The sequence below is a fragment of the Neovison vison genome, chromosome 2, assembly GCF_020171115.1.
Source record: "Neovison vison isolate M4711 chromosome 2, ASM_NN_V1, whole genome shotgun sequence".
Lineage (NCBI taxonomy): Eukaryota > Metazoa > Chordata > Mammalia > Carnivora > Mustelidae > Neogale > Neogale vison.
The window spans coordinates 13918675-13942212 of record NC_058092.1 but is presented as its reverse complement, the minus strand read 5'-3'; the positions used below and the strand labels follow the sequence as shown (position 1 = coordinate 13942212).

The 23538-nt window shown below is 56.4% G+C and overlaps 1 protein-coding gene across 2 annotated transcripts in view; it reads left to right on the top strand.

The window, feature by feature from the left end:
• Positions 1–23538, top strand: part of CAPZB (capping actin protein of muscle Z-line subunit beta) — a 125967-nt gene that overhangs the window by 79732 nt on the left and 22697 nt on the right. For both annotated transcript variants that reach the window (XM_044237304.1, XM_044237303.1), the window contains exons 3-4: positions 7428–7549; positions 12766–12879. In XM_044237304.1, the coding sequence (XP_044093239.1) occupies positions 7428–7549; positions 12766–12879 (236 nt within the window). The remainder of the gene's footprint in view (positions 1–7427; positions 7550–12765; positions 12880–23538) is intronic.

Sequence of the window (23538 nt, the reverse complement as noted above, 5' to 3'; positions counted from 1 at the left end):
CAGCTTCATTTAGGCCCTGAGGACTGTGCCACCAGCGACCAGTTGTGTGCCTGTTGTGAGCAGGCGCTGGGTCTGCTGCACCAGCCTCCTGGCCTTGAGGTGCACCTGGGTCATTGCGTCATCATGTTTCCCAAATCGGGAAATTGCTGCTTCCATTCACATGTCCTTCGAATGCTATTCTCGTTAATCCCGCATCTTAACAATTTACAGATATCTAACGAAGGATACAGTCTGTGCTTTCATTTGAAGAATAGCATTCTTAGAGTCAAGGGCTAGCTTAATTGGAAGAGGGCTGGATCTGAAAGGAGCGGGAGGGACGGTGCCCCCACCTGTGTGTGTGTGTGATTGGGAGTGGAGGACCGAAGGACACAGTGCCTGTCTCTCCTCGTGCTTGGCGCTGGGCTGCGGGCACAGGGTCCCTGCTGAGGTCCAGGCGTGTCTGGAGGGCTCTGGGTGGGCAGAGGGCCCCACAGCACAGAACCATTGCTGGTTCTGTGCCCTGGGAGAGGTGCCACAGAGCCTTTGTGCTGGCTCTTGCCCCCATTTCAGTCCCCTGACCTTTCCTTCCTTCCTGTGTCATTGCTGTGCTACCTCCCAGACCACCGACTCCTCACAGGCGTGCCCTGTCGGTGTCCAGTGGCCGGAGCATGCTTTCGGCTGTGTGTGCCTGCCTTGCCCGCCACTGTCCTTGGCCCCTAGCACCTCCCTGGCGTGGGTACCTGGCATGCACCGAGCAAAATGAATCTCTTGGCAGCGGGTACCGTCGCGGCATTTCCAAGGTTAAGGAAGGGTACACTCAGCCAGGAAGTGGCAAACCAGGGATTTGAACTCGTGTTTGATTTCAAGGTTGGTGTTTTCCAGAATGCCACACTCTAGATTGTTTCTAACACCAGAATGTGTGTCGCTACAAACGCCCTCTTTGGTCTTATATTTCATTTTTATGTTTATTTTCATTAAGGAAAAAAGGGGAAAGTTTGTAGCCTTAGAAAAAATAAAACAAACCCACCTGTAAGCAGAGACCTCTGCTGGCCGCCGGGAGCTCCCGTGTCCTGACACTTGGCCACCAGGGAGCCCGCGCTTCCAGGGCTGGGAGAGGGTGCGGGGCCAGCAAAGCCTCCCCCAGCCGTGATTTCACCAGCATTACTCAGCCAAGTGTGCGACCCAGGGAGCAGGGTCTGGTTTTGATTCTTATCTCTCTGGTGGCGGGCTCCCAGCCAGCAGGCAGATCAAACGACGAAATGTGTTCATTTGGCCTTTTTTTTTTTTTTTTAAAGAAACCAAGGCACAAGGGTGCACTTCTTAAGGATGGGGTGCCGTGGATTGGATTATCCATGCAGTTGAACAGGTCTGGCTTTTGTGCTTTTTTAAGGGGTTCCTCTCAAGTTTCTTTTTCTGGTTGAACAATTGTTTTCAACATTAATAACTAATGGAGAAGGGGAAGAGGCAAAGTAGAACCACGTGGCGGCACAGGCATGAACCTCACTTGCGGCCGGAAGCTTCTGATTTGTATCTCTTTTCATGTGATCTGCTGTTGGGTTAGATAGTAGAAAAAGCCTTCAGTTTGGGGCAGCAGCAAGAGTGGATGTGATTTTTTTTCATAACCGAACTGTTCTGTATCTCACATGTCCCGTCTCAGCCCTCTGGCAAGTAGTTCTGTGACTTCGGGCACGTTCTTTCTCCAAGGCCCAGCTTACCCTTCTTTAAAATAAGGGTTCTCGGGGCGCCGGGGTGGCTCAGTGGTTAAGCAGTTGCCTTTGGCCCAGGTCAGGATTCCAGAGTGCTAGGATCGAGCCCTGCATCAGGCTCCCGGCTCAGTGGGAAATCTGCTTCTCCCTCTGCCCCCGGCCCTGCTTGTGCTCTCTTGCGTGCGCGCTCGCTTTCTCTCTCTTTCTCTCTCTCTCAAATGATAAAATGTTCAAAAAATTAAAAAAATAAGGATTCTCTAACTGTTTGACGTCGAGGGGTATTTTGAAGATTAAAGGAGGTGTTACAGGGAGAGGCTGTGGTACAGGGAGAGGCTGTGGTACGGTGCCTGGCGTGCACTCCCAGGGCCGGGCTGTGGCGTCCTGCTCATCCTTGTGCTCATTATTATTAGAGGATCACCTGCGGCTGGGGCTCAGGACATCCCTCCTGGAGTTTTTCCCACCCTGTCCCAGTTCACTTTGTTCCCCTTCTGCGTGCCCCGCCCCCCGCCCCCACCGCACACCAGGGAGCCAGGTGGTGGTGTAGGGGGCATGGCGCTCCCTGCTCCCTGGGGTGGCCTCAGAGGAGTTCCGGGCAGTGGAGAAATGAACCCGTGGAGCCCTGAACCCCACCCCACCAGGACGGTGCTCGGGCCAGTGAAGTGTTGTTTACAGTTCCAAGTCACTTAGAATTAAGTTCAAGTTTCCCCAACAGCCTGGACTGATCTGACAGCTTTGGTGTTACCCGAACATTCCTCACAAAGGCTGTTAAGCGGTTCACATGGGCAGTTTGGACAGAAACCATCCGGCCCTCGGGTGTCGGCACCAACCACATGTTCTCACTCCCAGGCAGCGGAGCCATGACATGAGCTCCCTGCGGTGAACTCTTGGCTTTGTTTGGACCCGTCCTTTCCTTTAAATTGCCCTGCAAACTCCTGATCCTTGAGACTTCACGGGATTTCTTCCACTGTCCTAAGCACTTGACAGGACTGAGTGGTGGTGGGGGGGTAGCCTTGGGGCTTGAGTCTGGAGAGTACTGGTAACTAATGGACGGCAGAGATAAACGGCCTTTCTTCGGAGTTTACGGTAGGACCTCAAGGCAGTCAGCAGACCCGCTGGAGCCCCCACCACCCCCTTCGTGTCGCTGGGCTGGGTCGAGGGATGGGGCTCTGCCTCTCCAGGCTCAGAGTCAGCACTCAGACTCAAAGAACAGTGAGTAGCCAGGGAGGAGGAAAGTGACAGCTGATGGCAGGATTAGAACGGCCATCCCCAAAGCTTTTGGGCTTCAGTTGACATCTGCGTTACTACAGGAATTCCAAAGAATATGGCATCTTGGTCAAGAAGTCAGAGTTTGGATTAAAAAAATAAAAAAATAAAAAAAAACACCCAAAAAACAAAAAAAATAGAAGTCAGAGTTTGGGCTGGGTCCTGAAGGGTCCTCGATTTGAGAGAAGAATGGGTTTGGGTTGCCGGATTTAGCAAATGAAAACATATCGCACGTAGTTCAGAGTCATTGTGTATCTGAAGTTAAAATTGAACTGCCCAGTCGTGTATTTTCTCCCGCAAACCTATAAGGGAGGATATTTTTATAGAAGAACACATGTGCTTACTGGCATGTGCAGGATGCTGCGAACAGGGCAGGGTGGGGGGTGGCAGGCTGCGGGGGGCGGTGAGGGGGGATGGTGTTGGGAGTAAGGCAGGTTGGCAGGTGGCGTGCCAGATCGTGACTGACGCACGCTCGGGCAGCTGCTCTGGTACAAATCTGGGCACGCCGTGTCATCTCCACTTCTCGGTCCCCGTGACGACAGCAAGAGGATTCTTCCAGAGCACTTGATCTCTGATCAAAGACACGGGACTGCTGGAAGGGAGTGGCATACAAAAATATGGTCCAACTTGAAAGTTTATCCAAAAGCCAAAATTTGTACTTGCTTGGGTGAAGAACCGGCCGTAGCATGTCGCAGATGCTCCTCACAGTAGGACACGTCCCCCCGCGCCCCAGTAGCTCCCCATGGTTGTCTGTGCACTGCTGTAATTTTGTGGTGACAGTGCAGATGCGTGTTCTTCTGGGGTTGGTTAGTACCTGGCCGTGGACTTTGAAGACCCAGTCATGGATCTTCAGGGGTGGTGGGATGGGGGAGCTCAGAAGCTCACGCGGATGCTCTCCTCGTGCCTGGGCTGTTGTCCCAAACCGGGCAGCGGTGGAGTGGAGGTCAGCTTTGCCCAGACCTCGTGGGATCGAGAAGTTTCGTGACCGAACAGGAAAGGTAGGCTGGGCAGGGAGCAAGAGCGGCTGTTGGGGACACCCGGCACTGCAGACCTACCCGCTGCACCACTGCCTTAGCTTTGTACTTTGAAGACCTTGAGTTACAGTGTGGGAGGAGTGGATTCCCTTCCGGTGCTTTACACTGACCTTGAAAGTTACCCTGATCTGCTTGGATGGCGGGGAGGCTGGATCCCATTTTCTAGACCAGTGGCTGCCACATTTTTTGATTTCACAGGCCAGAAACTTTTTTCTTTTTTTTTTTTTTAAAGGCGGGGTGGGGGGGTGGAGAAAGAAAACAGAAGAAGAGTAGGGCATCGGGTTGCCAGCTTTTAAAACAAAAATCAAAATCTCTCATTTCATAACATTAAAGGCATCTTAATACCCTACCCCCAAAAAGGTATTCTCCAAATAAAGGATGAATACATTTAACTGTATGAAGGATTTTACATCATTTTGTTTACAGTCTTTCTTGACCTGCGGTATTTTCACAAAGCAGTGACGTCCGTGTCCCAGACCAACCGCAGCCGGTCTCCAGCGACGCTCACTCACTGTGTGGGGCACGCAAGCCACCAGCGCGGAGGCTGGAGCCCAGTTGCTCGGTTCCCAGTCTCGCCACCGTTGCTGTGCTGCCCGGGGAGTGATAAACACACAGGGCTTGAGTTATAATGCCAGCTCTCTCGTCTTAGGGCTTCTGCACTGTATCACAACGCATACATGAGAAACCACAAGGGAAGTTGGTCGCTGGTGTCCTTCTAAGTTCAGTTTTTGACAACCAGTTCTCCTGATAATTGTCCTTACTGTACACCAGCTCACGGGCTTGAAAACAAAGCAGCCTGGTATTTGGGAGGCTCGGTCCCGTGTGTGGACACGGCGCACTCTGTGTGGCGAGCTCCCCGGGACGTGGGCCCCAGCGATGCCACCAAGCCCCACCCCCGCCTCCAGCAAAATCTCCGTTCTGGGGAAGGGGATGTGAGATAGCAAATAAATTTAAAACCCCCTTCAGTCCATGTAAGTGCCAGGAAGAAATTGTTGAAATACTTCTGATTCGTGGGTTAACCTTTTGAGCAGTGGTGCGGGCCAGCCTGCTTTGTACCAAATCCCATTAGCTCACAAGCTTCCCTGGGTCAGGCGGTGGAGCTGCAGAGCAGCAGGACGGACAGCTGGGCCCAAGCAGAGCGTTTCAGAACGGGATTCTAAAAGGTCCATTTGTATCCAAGGCCTGGAGCGGTGTGTGAACTCAGATGGGACCCAGACTGATGTCGCCATCAGAGGATCACAGACAGCGCATGACACGGAGTACAGAGGAGGGAGAGTGGGCCCCTCGGTGTCTGTTGCTAGCATGTGTGTATATCCCCCCACCCCGCCCCCGCCACACCCTGGGCTAGGCACCGACCTGAGTGCCGGATGCATGGTCTCATTTGATTGCCCCAAATCACAGTGAGTGGGCTTTGTTCTCCCTACTTGACAGATAGGGAAGTTAAGCCGATAGTGCCCGGGCCCCAGCTGGTTAGAGCAGGGTTCTAGGCAGGAGCCAGGGCCCAGCAGGTAAGCTAAGGCAGCAGCCTAAGAGAACAAACGGTGCTTCGGGAGAGGGCTGGTCTGACGGGCTGGCATTGAGGGGCTGGGGCCATTTCACTGGGGCCTGCGCAGGAAAGCAGGCCTGCTTCCAAATCCCAGCCGCCCTGGGCCGGGAGCTGTTTGAGTCCTCGTCTTGGCCGGGACTTTCTTCCAGGCTCTGTGGCCGTCAGTTGCTGAGCAGGGAGAGTATTTGCCGCCACAGTGTGCCTTCGGCAGTCACTATCCTTCCTCTTCGTGACTGTGTTAAATCAGAGTTCGAGTGTCTACTGCTTGCTTCTTGTGTGGGCCTGGGGCAGCTCAGTAACTCTGGGCCTCCCCTGTCTGCGGTCTACAAAATGGGCATAATACACGCGCACTTCACACTGAGAGTGAACTCTCTGGCCCACCTTAGTGCATGGTACACAGCAGACGCTTGGAAATAGTGGTGGGGGTGGGGGGGTTGGTGTGCTCACGACCAAAACTCACTTTGAAATCGCCCTGTTTGGGGGCGCCCAGCTGGCTCCATCAGTGATGCATGCAACTCTTGATGCTGGGTAGGTTCGAGCCCCATATTTGCTGTAGAGATAATTTAAAAATAAAATCTCAAAAGGAAATAATAGCCATGTGTGTGTGTGTGTGTGTGTGTGTGTGTGTGTGTTCAAGGGGAGGAGATGCAGGCAGGCATCGCAGGTTTTGTGCGGGATTTAGTGGGTGCACATTCCCTGCAGGGCTGGAGGACCCGCACCCGCCCGTGTAGACGGAACCGGTTGTCTCACAGAGGCCAGAGCTCGTGCGAGCCAAGGTCTCCATCCTCCAGTCGCGTTGGTTGGGCCTGGCGAGCTGCTCTGAAGTACCTTGGGGCTCAGCAGAGGGTCCTGGGGAAGCCCACAGACGCCAGGTGGTCTAGGACGTGGCTGTCCCCTGCCCTGCCTTTCTGGAACTGCCGTAGCAGTCCGCCGCCTGCTGCCAGGCTCTTCTGGGTATCTTTGCCATATGATCTAACTTTTCCATTCGGAAAGGCTGTTGGTGCAGTTGGCAGCCACTGGCCTGGTAAACGATATGGTGGGGCCTCCGTAAACCTGGGGCCGTGAAACGAGTAAGTCAGCACAGTGAAAATACAGCGTGGAAGTGACTCAAGCCCAAAGGAATCCGTTTCTGAAAGTGCTGCCGTCCCTTCCTGGAATATTTTGGTGGAAACGGATGTTTGAATTGGGAGGAAGAGGCCGGCAGCCTGGTTACTGGTGGAGCCCTGGGTCCCGTTGGGCAGGATTTGCCCTGGGAGTCAGCCCTGCCTGGCCCAGGCCCGGGGGCCACCCTCCTCCTCAGTGACGTGGCTCCACGTGGGTCCACCTGAGATAAGCCAGCTGGAGCTCGGAGCGGGGCCAGGCCAGTGTGCAGCTACCTTTGCGGCAGGTAGGGGCAACTGTGCGAGCCGGCCTGGTAGTGCTTGGCCAGGGCCCTGGAAAGTGTTGGAAACTCCACCCAGCATGGGAGCCCATGGGAGTTCTCGAGCACGGACGGGTTATTCTCCGAGTTCTTTGGATTCCTGGTATTTCAAATGTTTACCTTCTTCTCAGGACTTGAGCTTGCACGTTGCCCACCAGAGACCAATACCAGGCACATACACACTTAACCGTACCAGACCACCCTGGTGACCAGGTAATTAGAGCTGCACGCAGGTTTGGAAGGCAGGCTGTGTTGGGAATCCTGCTCCGCTGTAATTCAAGAACAGATTTCTTTATGGAAGGACACAGTTGGTGTCAGACACATATGGAAAAGAACAGAACAGGCTCATGACTCTGGCAGAGGACCAGGGGCCAGATGTTCAGTGTGCTGACCGTGATGTGGTCACAGTTGCCATTAGCCAACCTGGGTTGGACGTGTTGTTCTAACCCTGGTTCTGCCTTTTCCTTTCTTTCCGCCAGGTCCCCAGTCTGTGCGAAGATCTCCTGTCTTCTGTTGACCAGCCCCTGAAAATCGCCAGAGACAAGGTGGTGGGAAAGGATTACCTTTTGTGTGACTACAACAGAGATGGGGACTCCTACAGGTGAGCACCCATCAGCCCTTGTCCTCTTTGGCTTTCTGCCCTTCCTCCTGTCCATCCTTCCATCCAGTCAACCTCTGTCTGTGGAGGGCCTCCTGTCAACATTGGAGACTCAGCAAGGAACAGAGAGCCCCAGTCTTGGCAGAGCTTCTGGACTGACAGGAGAAGGCCCTTGTCACAGCACAGAAGTTGCACGAAGTCGTGTTGAGGTCGCAAGGTACAGGGTGTACCCGGTGTGGGGATCTGGAGCATGAGTATGACCAGTGTGGGCGAGGGACGTTGAATGAAGCTTTGTCCAACAAACACGCAACTCCTTTCTCTTCCTGTCGCCGTGCCGAGGGCTGTAGATGACAAGGCTGCCATTCGTCTCCACACTGGGCGGTCCCTGTGCTAGACCAGGACATGCTCCTCACGGCTGCTGGCCACGTGTTTTGTTTGAGGCCTCCAGGGCCAGGCTTGTTTGGAACTGGAGGAGAGCATGGAAGAGGCTGGGGAAGCTCCTGGAAAGTTTGCTGAAGGAGGTGGTGTGCGAGCTAGGTGTTTAAGGGTGTCTAGGCATTCTTCCTGTTAAAAAAAGATCAGGAATCCCTTAAACCCTCCAGCATTTCTGTGATGAATGGTTGAGGTCAGTGCCTTGGAGAATGGCGGAGGAATGCAGTCTGCTTTAGGTTTCTAATTTAGAGGCCATAGAACCCAGGCTGGGTCTTAAAGGTCCAGCTTAACATTCTTCTGGGGGAGCAGGCAGAGTCTGAAGGACGGAAGCAGGGAAGTGAGCCAATGTCAGCTCCAAACCAGCACTTCCCCCTCCCTGAGGCATCGAGGCCTTTGACAAGTTCCTTGTTGTCTCTGGTCTTTGGCTTCCTCCCATATCATCTGGAAACGAGAGCATTTGTTCCTCCAGCAGAACGTGCGGTACCCTCTGTCAGCCGGTATCGTGTGTGCGGGCTCTTGTCTCGGTCCCTCTTCTGTGGAGCTGCAGTCCCAGTGAGGAGGCCAGCTCGCCAGCAAAAGCGGAAGTGGTAGAGCGTGGGGAAAGTGAGTCAGGAGAATAAAAAAGGACAAGGGGAAGGAGAGGCGGGATGGGAAGTCAGGGAGGGCACCTCTGTTAGTGGGAACACGTGAAACGGGGCTGGAAGACGAGGAAGTCAGGTCATGCGCGGTCTGGGAGGAGAGCCTCCAGGTGTAAAGTCCCGGCCGGGCTCGAGCGTGGCAGGAAGGCCGGAGCAGGAGGTGAGGCCAGAGGGCGCAGCACGGAGTCGCCAGCGGTTACAAGAGTTGATAGACTCCACGTGTCGAAGGGCACAGAGCTTGGTGTGAATTACAGAGATTTTAGTAGTGCTGACTTCTCAGAGAGGCCAGACAGATGTTTCGTGACCGTGTCCCCGTGCCAGCTTCAAATGGAAGTTAGGTCAAGAGTAGAGTGAGGCCTAGTGCAGACCAGAGACCGAGGGGCGATGGCGCACCTTCGTCGGACTGGGGTCTGTTCTGAGAGCCGTGCCGGCGGCAGGCGCCCGTGGATGGGGGGACGGTGGGGGCGACTGCAGGGCTTCTGGCCTGAGCAGCTGGAACGCAGGGCCCGCTGTGGGTTGAGGTGAGGAAGACTCTGTGAGGAGCTGGTCTGGGGACATTATAAGCCTGAGATGTCCAGTGGGCTGCGGAGAGCCCCAAGCTCCAGGAGCGGGGACAGGATGAGGTGGACGTGTGGGTCCCCCACCTGTCCCAGAGGTGCTGAGGCAGCCCTGGGCTAGATCGGGTTCCCCCGGAAGGGCCAGTCACTGTGGGTCGTGGGCATAGCGCCAGGTCCAGTCCCCGCTAGACAGAAGTCTGGTGGCCCTAAGTGGTCTGACAGACCACGCGACATAGCAATGAGGGACAGCTGGCCCGTCCAGCCCCGGGGTTCAGAGGCAGCTTCCCGGGGGGCGATCGTTGAGCTGATTCTTGCTCCCCCAACGTCATCACTGTATTTCTGGCTTGCTTGTTCCGAAAACTCCGGCTCGCTGTGGACGGCAGCTGTCCCCAGCAGCCGTGGACGTCTGCAGTCATTTCCAGAGCCGGCGTCCATGCCTCACCAGGCTTCCCGGGACTCAGTGCCTGCAGCCCTGCGGGTTGCCCCACCGACTCCCGCATTCCTGGGGCCCCGCCAAGGGGTCTGGGGGAACCTCAGCCTAAGAGGGGTCCCGGGTGTCAGGGCACAGGACTGTTCTTTCCTTTTTCTCTTTTCCGTCTAAAACTTCAAGGTCTTCCGATTCTCTCCACACACTTCCATCCTAACTGTGCTTGATCGTTTGCTTAAATAAGATCCGTATGGCGTGACCATTGCCAGCAGCACTGTTTGAAACCTGTTAGCTCAAACAAAAAGCATTCTCTGAGGGAAATGAAAGGCCTGACTTTTGAAATCTAACCATTCCTGTCCATCTGTCTTTTTTCAAACGGCCTCCATTTAAGCTCTTAAATGTGTTCCGAGTGCCCCTTCCACTAAGAATATTCTGGGTAATGTTATGATTTTTTCCCCCAGCTACAATTACCCCGGCTCCAGGACTAACGGCTTCAAATGCTGTCGTCTGTGAGCCGGGAGAAATGTGAGTTACAGGCTTCTTGAAAATTCCAGGCCCCCGGTCTGCAGAAGAGAGATGGGCTCTTGTGTCTAATCAGGTTTCCTCTAAATGAAAGCCAGTTGGAGAGGGTCTTCTAGGCCCCCAGGAAGGCGAAGGCTGTGTAGCTGGGGGAACGAAGGTCAGACCTGGGGGTGTGGCGAGAAGTCCTGAGTGGGGCACATGGGGGAGGGAGGCCTCTGGCAAGTGCAGGTCCCAAGCCTAGTGTACGAATCCATAGCGTGGGGGACCGCACCCTGCCGCTGATTTGTCTCTGGTTTGTTGTTAAGTGCTTCGGTGTCCCTCAGAAAAATCAGGAGGTGGCTCCTTCTCTGCTGGTTCGGAGGACCCTTGGCACAGTCCCCTTGGGTCCCCGTTCCCACCTGCGCCGTGAGGCTTTGGCCCATCACCGCTGCTCACTGCCCAGGAGCTCTCCGGTTGGCACTGGGGGGGGGGCAGAAGGGGAGGACAGCACAGGCGCCTTCCCCACGCGCCCTCACAGCCTAGGGAGCGGGCGGGCTGCGGCCGCTGTCAGATTCCACGTTCATATGTGAGAGTTGGGGCTGGCGGGGCTTCTGGGGCGGGAGGAGGGGGTGTGCAAGGGCATCTTCCCGCTTTTAACAGCTTTCTCTAATGAGCACATGGTGAAGCGCCAGGTTCTGTTGTGCAGAGCGAGCACTGGCCATCGGGACAGGAAAGACTGGCCCTCTGAGAAACTCGGCTCCAGGATCGGTTGTCTGCATCAATTCGGATACAGTAGAGTTAAAAATATAGCTCCTTGGCTGCGCTAGACACATCCCAGTTACTCAGTGGCCTCCTGAAGCTCGTGGCTGCCATTTTGGACCGTGCTGATATAGAACATTTCTGTCCTGGAGGAAAGTTCTCCAAGGCAGCACAGTTTAGGGGGTTGCTGGAAGATGGGTTCTAACAAGAAGAGACACGTCAGGCATGCTCTGGAAGCGAGAGGCCCCTCGGTGAGGATGTGAGGGTGCCCAGTGTCGGCTTCACACCTGCCCCCTAAGCCGGATGGATCCTGGCTTACCCAGCTACCCTTTCCCATGCCATGTGCCCAGTCCAGGGTGATCAGAACTGGCCGCTGGTCATGGGGCAGAAAGGGCATCGTACCTCATTCTTGTCAGTCTCTGTACCAAGTGAGGAGAATGGTGGGATGGAATGGCGGCTGGGAAAGAAGGGTTTCCAGAGGCTCCTTGTGCCTCACAGTAGCCGGGGCTGCTGCTGTCTGGAGCCCCTTTTGGGAAGCAGGCACAGTGACTCTTTCCCAGCAGCCGAGAGAGCTGGGACCTCTGTGTGGAGGCAGCCCTGGAGAGCGGCCACCCAGCTTGCTCTGGTTCCATACTTGGGAGAAGAATGATGTTTGTGCGTGGAATTCTTTAAAACGGGGTTCTGAAGGTGGTGATCCCCTTTTTCCATAGCATCAATTCCAAATTGAAAGGTATTGTTTGAGCCTTCCATGAGGTCGAGGTTGCTTGTCAGAGGGATGGGAAAGGCCTGATGCCGAGGAGTGGAAGGACTTTGTCCATGGCTCATGGCTCTCCCACCGCCCTCCATTCCTCTCACCTTTTCCTTCTCGTTCTTTCTCTGAACTCCACCTGCTGGAATTAACAAGTAGGTACTTCCCCTAGAACCGCCTTTCCAGTACCCTCTGTCATTAAATGCTTTCCTGATGTGGCAAAATATATTTTTTTAATGCAGCAGGCTGGAAAACGAGAGGCTGGTTCTCATTACTTAGCAGTCTTTCTTTTTTCTTTCTTTTTTAAAAGATTTCATTTGTTTATTGAGAGAGAGTGTGTGCACAGGCAAACAAGTGGGAGGAGGGGCCGAGGGGGGGAGAGAGAGTGTCGAGCAGACACTCTACTGAGTGCAGAACCCGAGACCGGGCTTGATCTCGCAACCCTGAGATCATGACCTGAGCCAAAACCAAGACTCGGACACCCGATGGATTGAGTTTTTAGCAGGCTGTGTATTTATTCGTGCATGGTTTCAGATGGGCAGGCTCTCCCATTCCCATGGAGAATAGGACCCGTTAGGCTTTCTCACGTGTCCTCCGCAGGACCTGCCTGCCTCTACGACCGGCCCCTCTCTTAGTCCTTACCTGCACAGGGAGGTCTCCGGAGTCCGCATTCGTCCAGCACTGCCTACAGGTCAGGGAGGCGACGGGTATCTGTTGATCGAGCCAATGGTGAAAACAAAGGGGCATTAGAAGAAGGGTGAGAAGCTGTCTATCCCATCGTTGACAGCACACGCCCCGCTCTGGTCTGGGCACCCGGGACATTTTCTCCTTTGCTCCTGACAGCGGCCCTGTGGGTAGCAAATGGTAGCCTCATTGAACACGCTCGGGGAGGCAGGCTCAAAGAAGTCAAGACACTTGCCGGAAGTCCACAGCTGGTGAGCGGCGGCACTCAAGGTCCATGCCCAGTCCTGTCTGCCCCCAGCCCTGGCTGGGCAAACCGCAAGGAAGCCGTTGTTTGTTGCAGGCCCTGGAAACCTCTTTGCTGTGGGTAGTGGCTTTGCCTCTGAAGTGTCAGACAGCCGGGGCTCGGCTCACGGCTCACAGGCCGTGTCCCCTGCAGTGACCGGTGTTATTTCCTTCTCCTTCCTCCCCTCCAGGTCACCGTGGAGTAACAAGTATGACCCTCCTTTGGAAGACGGGGCCATGCCTTCCGCTCGGCTGAGGAAGCTGGAGGTGGAAGCCAACAATGCCTTCGACCAGTACCGAGACCTGTGAGTGACTTCCTCCCTTCCCCTGCCCGTGGTTCTGATTAGTGCATCACAAAGGAAAACGTGTGCAGACCCAGCAGCCTTCCTCGAACCCGTGACCTGGCTTACCCAGTGAATTAGAACTGAGCTGTGAGGGAGAACGCTGGACATAGATGGTGCCCGGGTCACTGGCAGGGGCCTCGGCGGTGCTGGTGCTGCCGTGTGCGGGCCTGCCTGTGCGGGCCCGGCCTGGTGCCTTGGATACCAGCAGGTGCCCCCAGTGCCACGTGCTCTGTGCGCCTCGTCCCAGGGCCTCACAAACACCATAGCTAGAAGCCCCGTTGCGCAGATGGACAGATGAAGGCTCAGAGAGATTGAGGTGTTTGTCTGACGCGAGCAGCAGAGCCGGGAGTCCGTCAGGCCTGTCTGTCTCCGGAGGCCCCGTGTCGTTACCATCCTGCACGCCCCGGCCAGTCGTACCTGCGGCCTGGAGACCCTGGCCCGCGTCAGGGCCTTGCCCTCTCCGAGCCACTTTGTCCCTGACTCCTGAAGTTTTGGGGCCCTTTGCCCTGTCTTGGAAAGCATTTGTGCTGGATCTGCTTAGATCCCCACCTCTCTTCTCTGCTTCCGTCTGGTCCTGCTGCACCCCGTCCCACCAAAAAGAACGGCCACTTATTCACCCGCCTTGCAGGAAGGGCTCTGGCGAAGGTTAGCCCCTGAGGCTCTTTTTCCTGAACCAGTAGAATCTCGTGGTAAAGTCAGTTTTGCCTTGAGAGTAGAGGGCGACTGTCAAAGACCCGGCACCACCGCCGCACACACTCACCACCGCCGCACACACTCGCCACCGCCGCACAGACTCCCCACCGCCACACAGACTCGGTCACCGCCACACACGCTCCCCACCGCCACACAGACTCAGTCACCGCCGCACAGACTCCCCACCGCCGCACAGACTCCCCACCGCCGCACACACTCACCACCGCCGCACACACTCACCACCGCCGCACACACTCACCACCGCCACACAGACTCGGTCACTGCCGCACACACTCACCACCGCCGCACACACTCGGTCATCTCGGGGAGGCCCACAGACCTTCCTGCGAAGGGCCAGACGGCGAGCTAAAAGTTTGGGCCCGTGGGTCTTAGAAGTCCCTGTCATTTATTCTTTCTGTCTTCTTGTTTTATGTGTGTCACCGTCTACAAATGTAACCCCACACACCCACAAAACTACAGATGTAAAAGCCCTCTCTCAACCCTTAAGGTGGGTGAGATTTGGTCTGCGGCTGTCATTTGCCCGCCCGGCCCGAGGATCTAGGCAGGAAAGTGGAAGTGGGAGAAGCGGAGCGTCTGAGCTGCTGGGACCGTTGTCCCGGAGCTAGTCCTGTGGGGACCGCGGGCTCCGTGTTGCGGCAGTTGGCTGGCCCTCCCTCTCATGGCAGATTCGGGGGAACACCCTTCACGAGGAGAAGTGATGCTTCTCAGCCTGACACACAGGCCAAAAACCCATGACGCCGAAGCAGACAGAGGGAATACCGGGGCCCGGCCCGGAGGAGGCACGGTCAGGCGGGCCCCCATGTGTCTGCGGGCCCCGGCTGCACCCCCGTGTGGCTCCGCTGGAGCTTGAGCATCCGGCACGTGCCAGCAGGTCTGGACCTTACGTCTCATCCCTGGAGGAGCCTTGGGGACGAGGGTTGCCCCTTACAGATGAGGAGACCGTGGGCTCGGGTCGCTAAAGGACTCGCAGTAGGACGCAGAGGCGAAGAGCTAGGATCGGGTCTGTGTTTGCCTCAAGTTCCCGCAGGTTACCAGTCTTCATGGTTAAAGTAAGTCGTTGTGTTGAACGTGCCGGCATGTCCGGAAGGATGCTGTCGGAGACCAGTTGCTCGTGCGGGGAGGCTGACATGGACAATCGCTGTGCCTTCGTTGGCTCGTGGTGGGTTTTACTGTCGCTTTCCCCGGCCATCCGGCAGGAAGCCAGTCCGGCTCTCACACAGGAGCTTCCGGGTGGGGTCCGGCTCGCGTTTTCGTGGTACGATTGGCAACAAGAGGCAGCGATGATCAACAGTCCCAGCCCGCGTGTCCACAGTCGGCTCTGTGTTCATGGCCTTGCGGCTCTGCTTATCCCGTGTCTCCAGGACAGCCCTTGTGCCAGGATCGTCCCTGTCCCAGAGGAGGGGACAGAGTCACAGAACCACAGTACCTTGCCCGGGCTCACACAGCTGGTGAGTGGTGAGCCTGGGATGGAAGGCCATCCTCATCCAGCTCCAAAGTCCAGAATCTTCCTTTACTTGACCTGCACTGAAGGTGCCCACCAGGTACTGGGGGTGCGTCCTTAAACGTGGCGAGCCATGTCCCCGCCTTCTGGGGTGTCCACTGTGGGAAGACACCATGTGTGATCAGGTGTCACAGCAGGTGGCAGGATGGGGAGTGACTGCTGCTGTAAGAGGAGCGGCCGGGATGGCCTCTCCAGGACGTGACCTTGGAGCTGAGTGAGGTCAAATGCCAGGAGGGGGCTGGCCATGCCAGCGGCCAGGAAAGAGCGGTCTGTCAAGGCTGCTTCTGCAGGCTCCTCTTGGATTCCCCGGGAGTCAAAGCGAGAGTGGTTTCTTTTACACACTAGGGTTTGAGTTATGACTTCCTGAATGAAGCGATTCGGATGTGTGGCCTTTGTACTGGCCTTTGGGCCAGACCTGGGGAAGAGCCCGGCTCTCGTCTTTGACGTCTTACTTTCTTTCTCCTTGCCTTGTTGGTTTTCATGTGTGGTGATGCGCGCTCTTCGTTAGGCTTGTCTCTTCCGTGAGGCCTTGACTGGCCACGGTGTTCACCTCTCCTCAGGGCGGTCACACTGCTCCGGGCTACTGAGGCTTGGGACCCCACCCCCCACCCCCACCCCGCTCCAGGTGTATCTCCTTATGGCACCTCCTGGAAAGACTTCCCTTCCTGGGCAGATGTCCATCTGGAAGGTGGCGGATGTCTGTGAGCCTGTGCTCACCTCTCCAGGGGCAGGTGACCTGCTGGAGGCATGGGAGGGGCTGACGGGACCACTGCCGACACCCAAGTAGGAGATCAAAGTAAACAGGCCCAGAGCCAACGGTCCTGTGGCCGTCCGCAGGCGTGGAACATGGCCCAGAGGACACCCTACTGTCCCCAACATCGGTGTGCTGCTGCTAGTCAGGGGGTAGAGTGTTCAGGACCTCTGGGTGTTGGGGTGTGGGGTGGTCCATGTCTCCCCAAGTGATAGGCAGCTGCCAGCCACCACAGGGGTGGTGGTTAGAGCCATCACTGGGGATCCAGAGTCCTGTTTCAAACCACCCAGTGTTATCAGAGTAATGAGGACGCTCTCTCCTGAGACCATGTGTGGGGAACATTTTCCCAGCTGGACCACACATGATGAGTTAAAATGAGACCTATTTCAGGCTAAAAATTATGAAAACAAATCTTGTATTTTTCCTTTTTTCCTTTTTTTTTAAAAAACTGTCTTGGTGCATTGCTCATCTCCAGAAGTTGCCATTCTCAGAGTGCCCTGAGTTGTTGGTGGCCACTTTGGTGACCATGGTATGGGGCCCAGAATGTGAGCTCTTCTTTTTCCTGTGGTTTTGGAGCAGAGGGAAGTCAGTCAGGGCCTAAGAGGCCGTGTCTCTGCCTTGAACTGAACATAGGCCAGTGGTTACCTGGTGTTCTAGGGACCGGATTGTTCCATAGGATGAAGGGGCAGTAGGCCGCACCTTCCCTCTATCCTTTCTCTCTACCCCTTCCCATTAGAAAGACGCATTCCAGGGGCACCTGACTGGCTCAGTGGGTAGAGTGCAGGACTCCGGATCTCCGGGTTGTGAGTTTGAGCCCCACGTTGGGTGTGGGACACATTCAGTTCCTTCCTGTGGGAAGGCTCATTCATTGTCACCCCCAGGGAAGGAAGCCGCGGAGCTCTCCTTCCGCCTGTCCTGTCACTGGCAAAGGTTGCTCTGAGGGGAGGCATTCTGAGCTGCGGCAGGAGGAGCCGGCAAGGTGGCCGTGTCCCAGGCCTGTTGGGAGATGCCAGGAGGCTCGGGAAGAAGAGGGAGTGCTGCCACCGTGAGCGTGGAACAGGCACACCCTTGTGTCCAGGAAGGTGGGATGAGCAAGCCCGCCCTCTCCAGGGCACCCGGTTCCAAACTGGAGCTTGGCCTGCACCCACCCCATGGGGGTTGAGGAACGGGAAGAGCAGACGTATCCCCTGTGCTAACTGGGTCTTTGAGTCCGGATGACCCTAGATGTTTCAGATTCCTTCAATCCCAGTGGGTCACAGAGGTAGGACTGGGCCTACCCTGTGCTCGACTTCTTGACCACTGACCCTCTCAGGTGACTGAAGCTGCCAGGCTCCAGCCTTCAGGCTCAAATCCTCCTGTGGTGAATGCTTCGGAGAGCTTCTGGTTGTGTGGACTGCTGCTGGGAAGGGCCCTCGCTGTGCTGGGAAGAGCACTGAATTTGGCTCAGAGATTGTCTGCTTCATTCTCTGAAGGTGTGGAGACTGGACATACACGAACACCCCCCACACACAAAAAAATGCCTAAAGTGTTCTTTCTGCCACCGCACTGGTTTATGCGCACTGGTTTATGCCCTAAGACTGGCCTCGTAGGGAGATTTTATCATCCTGACCTTTCTCCTACGTGTGGACCCGTTAACCTTGTTCTGCTGCTGATGTTCTCCTTGGGAGGATGACTGCCAGAGACTAGAACTGAAATGTGATCCAGGCCGGGCACCTAGAGCTGCCCAGGCTTTTCCAGAGAGAGGGAGGGAGAGCACGCTGTCTCCCCAGGAGCTGGTCAGAATGGTCACACGGAGGGAGCTGGAGCCAGGGATGGGTGGACCTGGACGCCCTCCACTTCTAACTCCCGTGGGGGCGTGGTGCCCCCTCCCCTGCCTGCACACCCCTTTACCCATTGTGAAGAAATGTGCCTCCCTTCGGAGTGTGGGCAGGAGGCGAGTCGGGGCCCCTTGGAAGCCAGTAAAGTCTCTGCTTGTCTGACTCTCCACAGCTCCCTCACTGTGTTCTTCCCTGAGTCCCTACCATGTTTATTGGTGGTGTTTTTTGCCGTCGTCAGTGGCAGAAAGGGCCTGTGGTGGCAGCTTTCCCTGGGGAGTGACTGTCCAACAACTGTAGGTTGCACCACCCAAGCAGTCCTGGTTTTCGGCTCAAGTAGTCCATCTGCTGCACATGCTTAGGGATGTCAAGCCTGTTCTGCGGGCTGGTCAGGTGGGGTCTGCTCTTGGGCCATGCTGACTCCTCGCTGCCCTTCCCTGAGCCCTCCCATCCTGTTCACCAGCGTCCAGCCTGCTCGATTCTTCTCTACTAAGCCCCAGTGTAGTTTTCTGCCTCTGAGCGTGGGCCCAGCTCAGTCCAGGGAATGTCATCGGAACACGCCTGGCATCTAGGGAGCGGGGAAGGTAGCAGAAGGGGCAGGCTCTTGGGTGGCTGGCTCATGGGATCTCTTCACATTCTTTCTTGGCAAAGTTGACTGCTTTTTTAGGCCCAAGCGAGGGTAGCTCATCAGTCACAAAACCCCACAAGTTGGTCGGCACGTCGCTCTTGGGAGACTCGGCAGTGGGGTCTTCAACACAGGGTGGGCGCTTGCTGCTGCCGGAGACCTCGCACTTGCACTGTGAGCCACCGGTTGGCTGCCATGAACCCCAGGATCAGTACTTTGACTTTTTTGGGTTCCCAGGGAAAGCGTCCCAGCTCTGGCTTTCATGTTGGGTCTCACTGTTGCCTCTGTCAGCCTGGATTCTGCTGAGACCAGATGTTCTGACTGAAGGGGCTGGCACTGCTTTCGTCCAGAGATGATTACTCCCATCTGTGCCAGACATCTTGCCCCGTGCTCTGCAATCCTCGGCTCTTGGCTTGCAGCAGATAATACCTTCAAACATGCGGTTGCAATTTATAGGCCTTATAAGTTAATTTTAGTGGGTGTGCAATTGATTGAAATCAAAGCTTAATGAAGGCCAGAGTCTGGGGGGGTGGCAGAGCAGGACGGGAAGGCGTTCTGTGTTCTTCCCTTGCTTCGGGTCTGAGATAATCTTCAAAAGATTTAATTAGCTTTTCTAATCAACCTTCTTGTCTGGAAGAAGTTTACAGAATGAAACAAGGCTGGCGTCCCTGTGGCAGTCCAGAAATCCATGAGCCCCTGGGAGAGGCCAGGCTGCCTGGTGGATGGCCTTGACCCCAGCTCCCTGCCTTGTCTCCTCTCTCTGGGGCCATGCTGGAATCCTGGTTATTTCTGCCTCTTCCTCCTGTTCTCTGGCCCTCTGTCATTTGGGCAATGCTGACTCTGGAAGGGCAGGGCATACTTATTCATGTGTGAAGAAAGTTCGTTGCTGTGGTTTTGGGAGTCCTGGAAACTCCCATGTTCCCGGCTGCCTTCCCAGGCCTTGTCCCTGGGCCCCTCGGGTCCCCACCCCACCCCCCACCCCCACCCCCCCACTTTCATCGGACGTCAGCATCAGGCCTGGGGGATTTCAGCATGTCTGTCCTGGTAGGAATTGCAGAAAGCAGTGGGAGCTTTTCTGAAGAGAAGGGAGCAGCAGAAGCAGGGGCAGCAGGTAGGCAGTGGCGGGAGGACCAGCTCAGACAGGAGGTGGAGACAGCCTAGGAGAAGTCTCAGGCCCACCGCCGTCCAGCCAGCTGCACAGTCGGGAGGAGCCGGGCCCCGAGAGGGCCTGGCCTTCATTCTGTCTTCCGCCCTACTCGCTCGCTGACTTTGGGCCAGTGAGTGAACTCTCTGAGCCTCCGTTTCCTTATCCATTGAGGAGGTCAAGGTCGTTCTGCTGTCTTAGGGGCTGAGGGGGGCCTACAAGGCTTCTCTTGCACTGACTTGTCAGGTCCACGTGGTGACCTTTGAGCTGTCAGGAGGACGGGATTGTCTCATTTTATGGTCGTTATCCTGTGGCTGTCTTATGTTCTGTGGACACAGGGTGTTTGGGTGCAGACGCAGTGAGGGAGCAGGCCCTGGAATGCATCACCGGCCCCAGTGGAAGGCTGCGCGTTCTGGCTGGGCCTCTGCTCCCTGCCCACCCTGAGACCTCAAGTAAATCCTGTCTCGAAAACGGAGTGAAGTAGTTCCCATCTGTGGTGACAGGCGAGTATTTACGACCTCGTTGTGCAGACACTGAGAACCCATCGTGCTCTGAGCACAGGGCACAGTGGGGAGTGCGTCAGGGACAGCCCCTGCTGTCGTGGGGCTCAGATTTTTGCAGGGCTTGAAGAGGTACAGGTGCACACAGGAGGAAGGGAGCAAAGCAGACGAAGTGCTTGCTCTGTTCCCAGGCGCTGGGAAGGACACACCCAGGCAGGGAGGCAGCGAAGCCTGACTTTAGGAAGGGGTGGAACTGTGCGCCGATGACACTGGGTTTGCCCTGGTGCAGGAGAGAGTTCGAGTAGCCAGTGTGGGACTCCTGCCCTTGTAGCGCTGGCCTCGGCTGGTGTCCAGGAACTTGGCTTTCTGGAGGGTCCCTACCTTTCCTTGATAAGAATGGCTCGTGGTGCTTCAACTCTTCACGCAAACATAGTGGTTCATGCCGAGCTCCTGCTTCCCTTCTGGGAGCCTGGAATTCTGTGTGCTAGGCCGACAGCACTCTGGCAGTAAAGACCCTGGTCGCCAAGTCCGTGGGCGTCCCTGCAGACAGTGTCGCACACTTGCTGGGGGAACGAAGCGTGTTGTGTGCGAGCCCTGGAGGAGCCGCATGCTCTCGCTGACTCGCGTCCGGTTTCCTCAGGACTCTTCCCTCCTGCCTCTCCTTTGGCTGCTCCTGCCCAGTCGCTTTCAGCTGGAATGACTCGTGGTGGCAAGATTCCGTGCTGAGCCCCGTGAGCCTCTCAGTGAATCACTGAGCCCTGGGTGGTCATGAAGAGCCCAGGCACCACCGTGCTGCCTGGCAGGAGCAGGGGGAGGATGGCTTTGGTCCTAACTACTCGTCCCTCAGCCTGGCTGCGTGAAATCTGTAGCTTAAGGTCGCCCAGTGCCTCCACGACCAGAAACAGCTGGCCATTACCTTCGGTCTCCGGAGTCACAACTCCAGCCCCCCAGGAGGTGGGGGAAAGCACTGAGCAGGCAGGCGTGAAGGGGTGGCGGATCGTGCAGGAAGCTTCTGCTAGATGGGGCCTGGGCCATTTGGTTTGGCCCCTCTGCCCTCTGTCCCTGCGCCTGCCCAGAGGTCTGATGGCTCGTGATGCAGAACACTTTTTGTTCCTGCCCAGAGGTGTGGGACCTCTTCCAGATAGGAAGGTCTCCGGCAGGCCCTGTGACGGGCCCCGCGTGCCGCATGTGCTGCGCTCCGGGGACTGCGGGCGGGGCCGGGGTCTGCGTCTGGCTTTTCACTTGTCGGCAGCGTAATTAGTACTTGGGTTTTCGCATGTATTATTTGTCTCTTCAGCCATGCGTACAGAGGGCCTCTGAGAACTGCCCCGCCTGCTGCGGGACTCCGGCTTGCTACTCCTCAGGCTTGTGTGAAAGTGCTGGAAGCACTTAATGGGGAAACCTGGGCCCCGCTCGGTTGTGCTGTTGTAACTGACTAGGGAAACAGGTCGAGAGGGTCCTGTTGGCTTTCCAGGGGATGGAGGTGCTGAGCTGGCCTGTGTCCTGCCCTGACAGTGTTGAGTTTCAGCTCGCCCATGCCTCCGCTCTGAAGCAGAGGTGTTGCCTGCCACAGTTTCTTGAGCCCCTAAAGAGAGGGTCTGGACGAGCCTGCAGGATGCCCCCAGCCTGCAGGCCAGGGATGGGACCCCTCCGGCTGGCATCCTAAGGCTGCAGCTCTGGGTTTGGTGGCCGTGGCGTGGCGAGCACCGTCTGACTTTCATCTGCTAAAACAAAGTTGAACGAAAAGCAGGAGTGTGCAAAACACCTTTTTGTTAACAAACACGGTCCTGCAGATCATCAGCATCAGGGACTCTGATTCCTTTAGAACTTATGGGTTCTTGAAACTTCGTGGCACACGGTCACACTCTGGATTGTGCCGATCCACGTGCTGGAGTGCCAACGCCGTGTGGAAGGAGTGCCCAGGTCCATCCGATGGTCAAGCTGTGCTCTTGGCTGAGCTGCCTCCCAGGCTCCTGGTAGACCCATCTTGGTCAGGAGGCTGCTTTGTGCGGGGTCCAGGGTGGGTGGTCTTAGGAAGGTTCAGCCAGTAGGCCCTCGTGGCCTCATTGAGGTGGGGGACCCTCCTTCACTGACATCCCAGAGCGGGGTGCTCAGTGGTGAGGTCCCACCTCCCGGCCGCTCAGTATAGTATCCTTTATTCCCCTGACTTTCTCCCTGACCTTGAACTAGCACCGCATACAGCAGCATGGTTGTGGGTGTGTGTTCATCTTTACCAAATTCAACCTCTCAGTCTGAACCAAGGTCCCGAGCCCAGCTGCCCACCTGCACTGCTGTGGTAGCCCTCGCACACGCGGCCAGCCAGACCCCAGGGCTGGTCCCAGTGGCCCTCTTCTCGGCCACATGGCTGGGGCACCTTTTTTTCACTCTCTGGGTTTTGGTTTTCTTAACTTAATGTGTTCAGAGCCCTTGACACAGAATGGGCTCCCACCAGTGGCAGCTCCTGGATGAGAGCGGTGGGTCTGCACCTCCAGAAGGCCTGGGTCGTCGACATTCTCGAGTCGTGGGCCAAGCGGGGCGGCAGGATTGTCATCAGGGGCCCGGACAGCCAGGAGATGGTCGCAGTGGTGCCAAGCGTGGACGGCTCGCTCGGGTCCCAGAGCCAGGTCTGGAGCCCCTGCAGCAGCTCCCTTGTTTCTAGAGAGGCCTTCGTGGTGTGTCTGCAAGTAGAAAACTATAAAAACCCCGTGACGGACTGTAAAGGGCTGCAGCTGGGATCCAGATGGCGCATCGACGGGCGAGCGGCATGAAAGCCACACGTGCCTGCGCCAGTCGGTGTGCTTGCTCAGGACGGGCCACCTGTGTGTCCTGGAGGGCATTTCTGCAGAATAGCTGTCCTGTGTCCACGGACGGGCTCGGACTTGTGCTGCAAACCGTGGTGAAGACGCACAAGGACAGTTGGGGTCTCAGCACGCATCTGCCAGCCCAGAGCCAGGTGCCCGCCTTTCTCCATTTTGGGCAGAGCCAACGGCAGCCCCCAGGGAAGTGCGGCTAGGACCATGCTGACAGGGCAGGCGAGACCTTGGCTAAGATTAGGAGGAGGGAGGAGTTGTGCCCTTCTCGGCTCAGAGAGAGAGACCTGGGGACTCAGAAGGCCACCGGTGGCTATGAACGTCTTGCGGTTTCCTGCGCGCTTCCTGCCGCCTCCACCAAGGTTCACGGATGCGCCCCCAGCAGAAGCTGGGATACCAGCGTGGCGGGGAGAGCCTACAGTCCCCAGACCCTCAGAGTCATGGCCATCGGCCTGTCTCCTCTGGCTCTCTGTGGGCTCTCCAGAAGCCGCATGTGTTGGGCAGCACCCACCTCCCTCTGTCAGGCAGGGAGGATGCTTAGCCTCTCGTGGTGACTGGTTTGGAGCCAGTGAGGAAGGAATGTTGGTCTGCGCTGCGAGGAAGGAGGCCAGGTGTTAGACGCCTCTCCAGGCAAATGGGAGGTTTTTCTTTTTCCCCGGTGTAGAACTGAATTGTTCCCACCTGTGCGTACCAGGTGCCTTTTTAGGTTGTAAGGATGTTTTTAAGGATGACCAAAAAACCAGACTGCTGCTGGTGGCTGG